The 13794-nt window shown below is 44.9% G+C and overlaps 1 protein-coding gene across 1 annotated transcript; it reads left to right on the plus strand.

Annotated features, from left to right (window-relative positions):
* Nucleotides 1-764: 764 nt before the first annotated feature.
* On the plus strand, nt 765-3535 carry ONECUT2 (one cut homeobox 2). The gene has a single exon (XM_073584838.1). The coding sequence runs from the start codon at nt 1033-1035 to the stop codon at nt 2263-2265; it is 1233 nt and encodes a 410-aa protein (XP_073440939.1). The 5' UTR covers nt 765-1032; the 3' UTR covers nt 2266-3535.
* The last annotated feature ends 10259 nt before the right edge of the window (nt 3536-13794 follow it).

Here is a 13794-nt window from a genome sequence, read left to right on the forward strand (position 1 = left end):
GCAACATCTGCGCAACCTCAGCCAGCCCAAATCTCCCGAATGGGGAGCACCGACCTGCCAGTGAAGCCCCTGTCCCTTCCAAGCCTGGCTGCAGGTCCTATTGTCCCCCAGCCCGCTGCCTTTCTCCTGCTCAATGCGCCACATTGCTCCCGTGCTCTGCTTCATACTGAGAGCTTTACCATGTGAATAAGGTTCTTTGCCACCACATTGTCTGCTGCAGAGTTGTGTTTTTTTCTGTCATTTGGAATCTGTAGTCCAAAAGACAATGGTTACAGGGAAGGTGGACACTGTGGTGACATTGATGAGTGATTACAGTGGAGCCCAGACAATAAATGGACACAACTATATGTGACAATGGCCTGCGCAGCATAATGCTTAGATGTATAGATACACATTAAATATTTTCATATAGTGATCCCATAATCAATACCATTTACCATGAATACATTCACCAGCCCCCAAATTCTTGTGCAACCAAAAGTGTGAGTTCAATAAGGACAACATGGTGCAGATGTGATCTGAGGATTGCAGATAAGTGCACTTTAAATCACTTGTTTCCATTAAAAAAAAAGGATACTGCTTCTTTAAATAGTCCTCCCTGTCTCCTTCCCCTTGTAGAAGACTGGAGTAATGTGTGGAGACCTCTCAGCCTACCTTGAAACGGGGCGCTCCGCCTCCGCCTTAGCTGATTGGCCGGGAAGGCACCAGGGAGCTCGCTGATTGGAGGAGACGCCTGTCCGTAAAGCGGCGGTGTGTCCTCCTCAGTTGGGGTAGGTTGCGCTTTCAGCAAACCCATTCTGGACAGCTCCGGCTGCCTAAACAGAAGACGTAAGAGGAGGAGAGGGCTAGGACATGGCCAGGAGCAGCACTGGCCCGTCTGATCGAGCTCGCTGAACAGCACACCCACGCTCCTTCCCCTGCCCCCCGACCTGCACTCAGCACTGCACTCTGACACCCACTCACCCTGACACCCACTCACCCTCTAAGAAACCCAGAGGCCTTAACACTGACCCACACCCACCCATGGACTGAATGAAGACCGCCTATAACGCCTTTAGATGCCTAACCAAAGATCTGGATGCTTGCACCATGAACCCAGAGATGACAATGGACAGTATTGGCAGTTTGCATGGTGGAAACAGCCATGAGCAGGATCTGATGAGCAGCCACAGCCCTCACCATCACCGAAGGCTTCACCAGGAGCTCACTGTTCCATCTTCCAGGTCAGCTATGGTCTCCAGTATGGCTTCCATCCTGGATGGGGCTGGGGATTACCGGCCAGAACTGTCCATTCCTCTGCACCATGCCATGAGTATGCCCTGTGACTCTTCACCTCCTGGGATGGGCATGAGCAGCACCTACACCACCTTAACGCCGCTCCAGCCTTTGCCCCCTATCTCTACGGTGTCTGACAAATTCCATCACCCTCATCACCATCCCCATCACCACCACCACCATCAGAGGCTATCGGGCAATGTCAGTGGTAGCTTCACCCTCATGAGAGATGACAGAGGGATCCCAGCTATGAACAACCTGTACAGCCCCTACAAGGACATGACTGGCATGGGGCAAAGCTTATCCCCCTTGACTGGCGCCCACCTGGGGAATGGTTTGGGTTCCATTCACAATACTCAACAGAGTCTCCATAACTATGGACCATCTGGCCATGAGAAGATGCTCAGTCCAAACTTTGATGCCCACACTGCCATGCTGGCAAGAGGGGAGCAGCACCTCTCCAGGGGTCTGGGCACTCCACCTTCTGCCATGATGTCCCACATTAATGGGATGCACCACACCGGCCACGCTCAATCTCACGGGCCTGTGTTGACTTCCAGCCGTGACAGGCCACCCTCCTCCTCTGGATCCCAACTCAGTAACTCTGGACAATTAGAAGAAATTAATACCAAAGAAGTGGCTCAAAGAATCACTGCCGAGCTGAAAAGGTACAGCATCCCCCAGGCTATCTTTGCCCAGAGGGTTCTGTGTAGGTCACAGGGTACCCTATCAGATCTGCTAAGGAACCCTAAACCTTGGAGTAAACTGAAATCTGGGAGGGAGACTTTTAGAAGAATGTGGAAATGGCTGCAGGAACCTGAGTTCCAGAGGATGTCAGCTCTCAGGCTTGCAGGTGAGTTGCCCCCAAACATTGTGCCCAATGCCACTGCAGACACCATGTCTTCTAGTGTGGCAATGATGGCAGGGTCTCCAATTACTATACTCATGCTTGCAAAGTGGGCAAATGGTCTCATTAAATCCATTGACTGAAATGTGGAAAGTTGAATTCATGCCATACAAAGCCCCCATAGAATTGAGCTTTGCAGGAAAAACTGTAGCATGTGTGATGCAGAATAGAAGCGGCTACCTAATTTATACCCTTAGCCAAGCAGCATTTGGTCTCCCAAGTTTTGCAGGTTTATATTACACAGTGATAAAGGAACTACTGACCATGGTATATTTTTTGCTCTCATCTTTCAGCATGCTATTTGCTTGTTATGCTGTTGCTATACTAAGGTCTAAAGACACCTGGAAAAGGAAGGAAAAATAAATCCCTGGGCTTTCAATTGATTTTAGACTCCCCCCTCCCCTTTAACATTGTTCATGTGAATTGTGTATGTTTTTCTGCACCCTCTAGTGGCCAGCGGGTGAGCTGCATCCGTCTATTGTTCTGGACTGTTGTGTAAAAATAAATAAAAAAAAAAATTATACAAACAGATAAAGATGTGTTGTGTTGTGCTGTTGGAAGAAATAATATTTTATAAAGATTGTGCCGGAATAGAAACATTTCTACTCCAAGCTCTGAACATGCATGGTTCTGTGCAGGCTAATATATATATGTTCGTTTGGTGTAGGGAGGCTGTCATATAGATATATATGTGTAACGCATGTTGTAAGTGTTAGTGTGAAAAAGATTTTGCATTCTGTATGGCTTCTGTTGGGGACCAAAAGAGCGGTATAGAACAGTGCACGGCGACTACAGAACAATGCACTATGACATCCATACACAATGTCATAATCTCATAAAGAAGATTGCAGTAAAGTATTCACAGACACTATCTCCTCCATGTCCTCATGCGTGCTTATAACCCTTCAGAGCTGTCTGCCTCCTCTATAATGATAATCATTGGTTATTGATTAAATAAAAATACACCGGGTCAATGAGATATTTTTAGCTGCTGTCGGCTTCAGACGCTCCGAATTCAGTAATTCGTAGATGCAGCTTATATGTCACAGACCTGCATGTAATAATGACCTTTATACAAGGCTATAACATGCAAGGCTGGCTGCGGTCCTCTTGTCTGTAATATACTTGTGGCTGGCATTCTCCAGCTCTGCACTTGACAATTAAACTCACAGTGTTTGTCCTTTTCCACTTAATTACAATCCTGTTAAAAAAAAAAAAAGAAGAAGAGGCTTCTGCTAGACAAGGAGAAGAGTCCTGGCTGCATGCAGGTCACGTATAGTGTCGCCACACTATAGGGGCTTGTTATCTGCTAGTGACATTAATCATCGGATGAAAAGTGCTGCTGATAATATAATGGCTGCTTGTTTATAGATATATCCCCAAAATGTAGACATATCTCTAATTCATAGTAGGGTCCACATTACTAGCAAATGTAAATATCCCCAGTATACAGAGTACAGACTGATCCTCCATCAGCAGAGCTCACCGTGATCCTCTATCAGCAGAGTTCACCGTGATCCTCTATCAGCAGAGCTCACCGTGATCCTCTATCAGCAGAGCTCACCGTGATCCTCTATCAGCAGAGCTCACCGTGATCCTCTATCAGCAGAGCTCACAGTGATCCTCTATCAGCAGAGCTCACCGTGATCCTCTATGAGCAGAGTTCACCGTGATCCTCTGTCAGTAGAGCTCACCATGATCCTCTATCAGCAGAGCTCACCGTGATCCTCTATCAGCAGAGTTCACCGTGATCCTCTATCAGCAGAGCTCACCGTGATCCTCTATCAGCAGAGCTCACCGTGATCCTCTATCAGCAGAGCTCACCGTGATCCTCTATCAGCAGAGCTCACAGTGATCCTCTATCAGCAGAGCTCACCTTGATCCTCTATCAGCAGAGCTCACCGTTATCCTCTGTCAGCAGAGCTCACCGTGATCCTCTATCAGCAGAGCTCACCGTGATCCTCTGTCAGCAGAGCTCACCGTGATCCTCTATCAGCAGAGCTCACCGTGATCCTCTATCAGCAGAGCTCACCGTGATCCTCTATCAGCAGAGCTCACCGTGATCCTCTATCAGCAGAGCTCACCGTGATCCTCTATCAGCAGAGCTCACCGTGATCCTCTATGAGCAGAGCTCACCGTGATCCTCTATCAGCAGAGCTCACCGTGATCCTCTATCAGCAGAGCTCACCGTGATCCTCTATCGGCAGAGCTCACCGTGATCCTCTATCGGCAGAGCTCACCGTGATCCTCTATCGGCAGAGCTCACCGTGATCCTCTATCGGCAGAGCTCACCGTGATCCTCTATGAGCAGAGCTCACCGTGAACCTCTATCAGCAGAGCTCACAGTGATCCTCTATCGGCAGAGCTCACCGTGATCCTCTATCAGCAGAGCTCACCGTGAACCTCTATCAGCAGAGCTCACCGTGATCCTCTATCAGCAGAGCTCACCGTGATCCTCTATCAGCAGAGCTCACCGTGATCCTCTATCAGCAGAGCTCACCGTGATCCTCTATCAGCAGAGCTCACCGTGATCCTCTATCAGCAGAGCTAACAGTGATCCTCTATCAGCAGAGCTCACCTTGATCCTCTATCAGCAGAGCTCACTGTGATCCTCTATGAGCAGAGCTCACCGTGATCCTCTATCAGCAGAGCTCACCGTGATCCTCTATCAGCAGAGCTCACCGTGATCCTCTATCAGCAGAGCTCACCGTGATCTTCTATCAGCAGAGCTCACCGTGATCCTCTATCAGCAGAGCTCACTGTGATCCTCTATGAGCAGAGCTCACGGTGATCCTCTATCAGCAGAGCTCACCGTGATCCTCCATCAGCAGAGCTCACCGTGATCCTCCATCAGCAGAGCTCACCGTGATCCTCTATCAGCAGAGCTCACCGTGATCCTCTATCAGCAGAGCTCACCGTGATCCTCTATCAGCAGAGCTCACCGTAATCCTGTATCAGCAGAGCTCACCGTGATCCTCTATCGGCAGAGCTCACCGTGATCTATCAGCAGAGCTCACCGTGATCCTCTATCAGCAGAGCTCACCGTGATCCTCTATCAGCAGAGCTCACCGTGATCCTCCATCAGCAGAGCTCACCGTGATCCTCCATCAGCAGAGCTCACCGTGATCCTCTATCAGCAGAGCTCACCGTGATCCTCTATCAGCAGAGCTCACCGTGATCCTCTATCAGCAGAGCTCACCGTAATCCTGTATCAGCAGAGCTCACCGTGATCCTCTATCGGCAGAGCTCACCGTGATCTATCAGCAGAGCTCACCGTGATCCTCTATCAGCAGAGCTCACCGTGATCCTCTATCGGCAGAGCTCACCATGATCCTCTATCGGCAGAGCTCACTGTAATCCTCTATCGGCAGAGCTCACTGTGATCCTCTATCGGCAGAGCTCACCGTGATCCTCTATCAGCAGAGCTCACCGTGATCCTCTATCAGCAGAGCTCACAGTGATCCTCTATCAGCAGAGCTCACCGTGATCCTCTATCAGCAGAGCTCACCGTGATCCTCTATCAGCAGAGCTCACCGTGATCCTCTATGAGCAGAGCTCACCGTGAGCCTCTATGAGCAGAGCTCACCGTGATCCTCTATCAGCAGAGCTCACCGTGATCCTCTATCAGCAGAGCTCACCGTGATCCTCTATCAGCAGAGCTCACCGTGATCCTCTATCAGCAGAGCTCACCGTGATCCTCTGTCAGTAGAGCTCACCGTGATCCTCTATCAGCAGAGCTCACCGTGATCTTCTATCAGCAGAGCTCACCGTGATCTTCTATCAGCAGAGCTCACCGTGATCCTCTATCGGCAGAGCTCACCGTGATCCTCTATCGGCAGACCTCACCGTGATCTTCTATCAGCAGAGCTCACCGTGATCCTCTATCAGCAGATAAATAGAAGTATCCCCAGTGATGGAGGCATTACTAGTAAATAGAAGTATCCCCAGTGATGGAGATATTACTAGTAAATAGAAGTATCCCCAGTGATGGAGATATTACTAGTAAATAGAAGTATCTCCAGTGATGGAGATATTACTAGTAAATAGAAGTATCCCCAGTGATGGAGGTATTACTAGTAAATAGAAGTATCCCCAGTGATGGAGGTATTACTAGTAAATAGAAGTATCCCCAGTGATGGAGATATTACTAGTAAATAGAAGTATCCCCAGTGATGGAGGTATTACTAGTAAATAGAAGTATCCCCAGTGATGGAGATATTACTAGTAAATAGAAGTATCCCCAGTGATGGAGATATTACTAGTAAATAGAAGTATCCCCAGTGATGGAGATATTACTAGTAAATAGAAGTATCTCCAGTGATGGAGGAATTACTAGTAAATAGAAGTATCCCCAGTGATGGAGATATTACTAGTAAATAGAAGTATCTCCAGTGATGGAGGTATTACTAGTAAATAGAAGTTTCCCCAGTGATGGAGGTATTACTAGTAAATAGAAGTATCTCCAGTGATGGAGGTATTACTAGTAAATAGAAGTATCCCAGTGATGGAGATATTACTAGTAAATAGAAGTTTCCCCAGTGATGGAGGTATTACTAGTAAATAGAAGTTTCCCCAGTGATGGAGATATTACTAGTAAATAGAAGTATCCCCAGTGATGGAGGTATTACTAGTAAATAGAAGTATCCCCAGTGATGGAGGTATTAATAATAATAATAATAATTTTTATTTATATAGCGCCAACATATTCCGCAGCACTTTACAATTAAGCGGGGACATGTACAGACAATAAATTCAATACAAGTTAAGACAATTCAAACAGTGACATTAGGAGTGAGGTCCCTGCTCGCAAGCTTACAATCTACAAGGAAATGGGGGGACACAGTAGGTGAGAAATGCTTGTTAATTCAGGTCTGGCAATTATAATAGGGATTTTCATATAAAGCTGCATGATCCGGTCATCAGCCCGTGTGTTTAAGTGCAATAGACAAGTATCAAGTGCAGTTATGTGCATGAAGGGTGTGGAGACAGATGAATAGTAGGGTGCAGATTCAGAATAATATTTGGAAGGAGGGAACAGGGCAAAGTTAGCTTGCTGAGTAGTTGATGTGATAGGCTTCTTTGAAGAGATGGGTTTTCAAAGCGCGCTTGAATAGGTCAGGGCTAGGTATCAGTCTGATCGTCTGGGGAAGTGCATTCCAGAGAGCTGGAGCAGCACGAGAGAAGTCTTGGAGACGGAGGTGCGAGGTTCGGATTACGGGGGATGTTAGTCTTAGGTCATTTGTAGAACGGAGGGCACGTGTAGGGCGATAGACAGAGATGAGAGAGGAGATATAAGGCGGTGCAGAACAGTGGAGAGCTTTATGGGTGAGAGAGATGAGTTTATACTGGACCCTGTAGCGAATAGGTAGCCAGTGTAATGACTGGCATAAGATGGAGGCATCGGTGAAGCGGCTGGACAGAAATATGACCCTGGCTGCCGCATTCAAGATGGATTGGAGAGGAGAAAGTTTGGTAAGAGGGAGACCGATCAGAAGAGAGTTGCAGTAGTCCAGACGAGAATGAATAAGAGCGACAGTAAGAGTCTTAGCAGTTTCAAAGGTGAGAAAAGGTCGGATTCTGGAGATGTTTTTAAGATGCAGGTGACAAGAGCGACTGAGTGATCGGATGTACGGAGTAAAGGAAAGTTCAGTGTCGAATATGACCCCAAGACAGCGGGCATGCTGCTTGGGAGTTATGGTTGAACCCTCCAGGGTTATTTCGATGTTAGGTAGAGTGAGGTTAGTAGAGGGGAGAAACACAAGAAGTTCAGTTTTAGAGAGATTTAGTTTCAGATAGAGGGAGGACATGATGCTAGAGACAGCAGACAGACAATCCTTGGTATTTTGAATTAGGGTAGGGGTGATGTCAGGGGAAGAAGTCTATAATTGGGTGTCATCAGCATAGAGATGATACTGGAACCCAAATCTGCTGATTGTTTGTCCAATAGGGGCAGTGTATAAAGAGAAGAGGAGAGGGCCTAGGACTGAGCCCTGCGGGACCCCGATATTAAGGGGACGAAAAGAGGAAGAGGAGCCGGAAAAAGATACAGTGAAGGAGCGGTCAGAGAGGTAGGAGGAGAACCAGGAGAGGGCTGTGTCCTTGAGGCCTATAGAGCGGAGCATAGTGAGGAGGAGCTGGTGATCCACAGTGTCAAATGCGGCAGAGAGATCCAGGAGAATCAGCAGGGAGCAATGACCTTTCGATTTAGCTGTTATTAAATCATTAGAGACTTTAGTGAGGGCAGTTTCAGTAGAGTGTAAAGAGCGGAAACCAGATTGTAAGGGGTCGAGAAGAGAGTTATCTGAGAGATAGCGGATTAGACGGGAGTGGACCAGGCGTTCCAGGAGTTTAGAGATGAAGGGAAGGTTAGAGACAGGTCTGTAGTTAGCAGTGCAGTTCTGGTCCAGGGATGGCTTTTTAAGTAAAGGGGTTATGATGGCATGTTTAAATGAGGAGGGAAATATACCTGAAGAAAGAGAGAGGTTAAATATTTTAGTCAGGTGAGTGGTGACCACTGGTGAGAGAGACTGCAGGAGCTGTGAAGGAATAGGGTCACTGTTGCAGGTTGTAGGCCGAGCAGAAGTGAGGAGCTTGGAAACTTCTTCTTCTGAAACAGGCTCAAAGATGTCTAGTGAGCTTGAGGTGCGGCAGAGAAGGGGATCCAGGCACTGAGGAGATAGGGCTGAGATATCCTGATGGATGTGGTTGATTTTTTCTAGGAAATAAGTGGCCAGATCCTCACCGCTGAGGTTGGTGATGGGGGCCTGTACTTTAGGTTTCAGGAGGGAGTTTAAGGTTTCAAAAAGTCGTCTTGGGTTGTTGGATAGTGAGGTGATGAGGGTGGTGAAGTAGGATTGTTTGGCCAGATGAAGGGCAGAGTTATAGGTTTTGAGCATGAACTTATAGTGGATGAAGTCTTCTGCTAAGAGAGATTTTCTCCACTGCCGCTCTGCACACCTCGAGCAGCGCTGAAGAAAGCGTGTTTGCGTTGTGTGCCAGGGCTGCCGTTGTCTGTGTCGTGTCTTTCTGCGTATAGAAGGTGCTGCTTCATCTAGGGCATTCTTCAGTGTATTATTGAAGTGTGACAATGCTATGTCTGGACAGGAGAGGGTGGAGATGGGGGCTAAAGATGTGTGGAGATTGTCCCTAAGCTGTTGGGTATTAATGGTACGTGTATTCCGATAAGTGTGGTAAGTGGGGGTGTCCCGGGTGAGGAGACAATTCTTGACAGAGAAGGAAAGAAGGTTGTGGTCCGAGAGCGGGAGAGGTGAATTAGTAAAGTCGTGCAGCGAGCCGGGGCGGGAGAAAACCAGGTCCAAAGTATTCCCGTCCTCATGTGTAGGAGAATAAGTAAACTGTGAGAGGCCGAATGAAGAAGTTAGAGAAAGAAGATGAGAGGCAGACTGGGAGAGCGGATCATTGATGGGGATGTTAAAGTCTCCCATGATGAGGGTGGGGATGTCACAGGACAGAAAGTGAGTAAGCCAGGTGGTGAAGTGGTCTAGAAACTGGCGGGAGGAGCCTGGAGGGCGATAAACGACCGCCACTCGTAAGGAGAAGGGCTTAAAGAGTCTGATGGCGTGGACTTCAAAGGAAGGAAATGTAAGTGATGGAACCGGGGGGATGACCTGGAAAGCACATTGTGATGAAAGGAGCAAACCAACACCTCCACCCTGTCTGTTCTCAGGTCTGGGGGTATGTGAAAATTTCAGCCCACCAAACGAGAGAGCGGCAGCAGCGGTGGTGTCTGAATGCTGGATCCAGGTTTCTGTAATAGCCAGAAGGTTAAGGGAATTAGAGAGAAAAAGATCGTGAATGTAAGTCAGTTTGTTACACACAGACCGTGCATTCCAGAGAGCACATTGGAAAGTGAGAGGAGAAGGCATGCACTGAATGTTAATAAGATTAGCAGGGTTTCTATATGCAGCTGGAGGAGAGTAATGTATGCTGGTGGAGGGAGGCCCAGGGTTGGGGGAGATGTCACCTGCAACTATTAAAAGGAGAAAAAACAGAAAAAGCAGGTGGTGGGATGATTTGTATGAACGTTTTGAGTGCTGCATGGAGGTTTTGGATGGTTTGGTGTGGGTAAGAAATGTCAATAGAGCCTCAGAGTTAAACATGGGAGAGGGGAAAAGGGAGGGGTGGATATGCAGAGAGTGCACAGAATGTGTAAAAGGGCAGGCGAGTTGTTAAAAAGCAGAAGTGAAGACAAATAAGCAGCAGGTTAATATGATCAATGCATATTTAGTACAACTGACCAAGAAGCAAGCGTGCATGAAAAACTTATGCACCTTACCTGTCTCCTGCCCTGTCCAACTGCATTGTCTAACTGCAAAACACTTTATCCTGTTGCACTTAATCTGTTGCACGCGTGCTATCCCAGCCAGAGCTAAATATATATGAAATGAAATGTCTGCTAGCTTCAGCCACCAAAAGGCCACAATCAGTAATTAACCAATTAGCACAAGGCCAGAGCAGGCATTACTATGCAGGGTAAATAACTAAGGCTGGACAAGGCCATCAAACTGAGAAAGGGAGAAAAAAAACAAAAAAAAAAAACACCTTTCTACACTTCAAAGCAGAAACCAAATAGATAAAAAATAAAGACCCACCACAGGAGTGATGGAATGAAATACCATAAAAATATCTGGCACTATATGATGCAGTTCACACTTGGCAGACAGCACACATGGATGATGGAATGAAATACCATAAAAATATCTGGCACTATATGATGCAGTTCACACTTGGCAGTCAGCACACATGGATGATGGAATGAAATACATATAATGCAGCTCATGCTGCGGTTACTGTATGGGGGCTTGTTATTACTAGTTATTATTACTAGTTATTATTACTTGTTATTACTAGTATTACTAGTAAATAGAAGTATCCCCAGTGATGGAGGTATTACTAGTAAATAGAAGTATTCCCAGTGATGGAGATATTACTAGTAAATAGAAGTATCTCCAGTGATGGAGATATTACTAGTAAATAGAAGTATCCCCAGTGATGGAGGTATTACTAGTAAATAGAAGTATCCCCAGTGATGGAGATATTACTAGTAAATAGAAGTATCCCCAGTGATGGAGATATTACTAGTAAATAGAAGTATCCCCAGTGATGGAGATATTACTAGTAAATAGAAGTATCTCCAGTGATGGAGATATTACTAGTAAATAGAAGTATCCCCAGTGATGGAGATATTACTAGTAAATAGAAGTATTCCCAGTGATGGAGATATTACTAGTAAATAGAAGTATCTCCAGTGATGGAGATATTACTAGTAAATAGAAGTATCCCCAGTGATGGAGGTATTACTAGTAAATAGAAGTATCCCCAGTGATGGAGGTATTACTAGTAAATAGAAGTATTCCCAGTGATGGAGATATTACTAGTAAATAGAAGTATCCCCAGTGATGGAGGTATTACTAGTAAATAGAAGTTTCCCCAGTGATGGAGGTATTACTAGTAAATAGAAGTATCCCCAGTGATGGAGGTATTACTAGTAAATAGAAGTATTCCCAGTGATGGAGATATTACTAGTAAATAGAAGTATTCCCAGTGATGGAGATATTACTAGTAAATAGAAGTATCTCCAGTGATGGAGATATTACTAGTAAATAGAAGTATCCCCAGTGATGGAGGTATTACTAGTAAATAGAAGTATCCCCAGTGATGGAGATATTACTAGTAAATAGAAGTATCCCCAGTGATGGAGATATTACTAGTAAATAGAAGTATCCCCAGTGATGGAGATATTACTAGTAAATAGAAGTATCTCCAGTGATGGAGATATTACTAGTAAATAGAAGTATCCCCAGTGATGGAGATATTACTAGTAAATAGAAGTATCTCCAGTGATGGAGATATTACTAGTAAATAGAAGTATCCCCAGTGATGGAGGTATTACTAGTAAATAGAAGTATCTCCAGTGATGGAGGTATTACTAGTAAATAGAAGTATTCCCAGTGATGGAGATATTACTAGTAAATAGAAGTATCTCCAGTGATGGAGATATTACTAGTAAATAGAAGTATCCCCAGTGATGGAGGTATTACTAGTAAATAGAAGTATCCCCAGTGATGGAGGTATTACTAGTAAATAGAAGTATCTCCAGTGATGGAGATATTACTAGTAAATAGAAGTATCCCCAGTGATGGAGGTATTACTAGTAAATAGAAGTATCTCCAGTGATGGAGGTATTACTAGTAAATAGAAGTATCTCCAGTGATGGAGGTATTACTAGTAAATAGAAGTATTCCCAGTGATGGAGATATTACTAGTAAATAGAAGTATCTCCAGTGATGGAGATATTACTAGTAAATAGAAGTATCCCCAGTGATGGAGGTATTACTAGTAAATAGAAGTATCCCCAGTGATGGAGGTATTACTAGTAAATAGAAGTATCTCCAGTGATGGAGATATTACTAGTAAATAGAAGTATCCCCAGTGATGGAGATATTACTAGTAAATAGAAGTATCCCCAGTGATGGAGGTATTACTAGTAAATAGAAGTATCCCCAGTGATGGAGGTATTACTAGTAAATAGAAGTATCCCCAGTGATGGAGATATTACTAGTAAATAGAAGTATCTCCAGTGATGGAGGTATTACTAGTAAATAGAAGTATCCCCAGTGATGGAGGTATTACTAGTAAATAGAAGTATCCCCAGTGATGGAGATATTACTAGTAAATAGAAGTATCCCAGTGATGGAGGCATTACTAGTAAATAGAAGTATCCCCAGTGATGGAGATATTACTAGTAAATAGAAGTATCTCCAGTGATGGAGATATTACTAGTAAATAGAAGTATCCCCAGTGATGGAGGCATTACTAGTAAATAGAAGTATCCCCAGTGATGGAGGTATTACTAGTAAATAGAAGTATCCCCAGTGATGGAGATATTACTAGTAAATAGAAGTATCCCCAGTGATGGAGATATTACTAGTAAATAGAAGTATCCCCAGTGATGGAGATATTACTAGTAAATAGAAGTATCCCAGTGATGGAGGCATTACTAGTAAATAGAAGTATCCCCAGTGATGGAGATATTACTAGTAAATAGAAGTATCCCAGTGATGGAGGCATTACTAGTAAATAGAAGTATCCCCAGTGATGGAGATATTACTAGTAAATAGAAGTATCTCCAGTGATGGAGATATTACTAGTAAATAGAAGTATCCCAGTGATGGAGGCATTACTAGTAAATAGAAGTATCCCCAGTGATGGAGGTATTACTAGTAAATAGAAGTATCTCCAGTGATGGAGATATTACTAGTAAATAGAAGTATCCCCAGTGATGGAGATATTACTAGTAAATAGAAGTATCCCCAGTGATGGAGGTATTACTAGTAAATAGAAGTATCCCCAGTGATGGAGGTATTACTAGTAAATAGAAGTATCCCCAGTGATGGAGATATTACTAGTAAATAGAAGTATCTCCAGTGATGGAGATATTACTAGTAAATAGAAGTATCCCAGTGATGGAGGCATTACTAGTAAATAGAAGTATCCCAGTGATGGAGATATTACTAGTAAATAGAAGTATCCCCAGTGATGGAGATATTACTAGTAAATAGAAGTATCCCCAGTGATGGAGGTATTACTAG

This window comes from Dendrobates tinctorius, unplaced genomic scaffold (genome assembly GCF_039654945.1).
Source record: "Dendrobates tinctorius isolate UK_male_01 unplaced genomic scaffold, ASM3965494v1 ptg000085l, whole genome shotgun sequence".
Taxonomy (NCBI): Eukaryota; Metazoa; Chordata; class Amphibia; order Anura; family Dendrobatidae; genus Dendrobates; species Dendrobates tinctorius.

Excerpts from the sequence above, each read along its gene's own strand:
- ONECUT2 (XM_073584838.1), top strand. The coding sequence starts at position 1,033 with ATGAAGACCGCCTATAACGCCTTTAGATGCCTAACCAAAGATCTGGAT.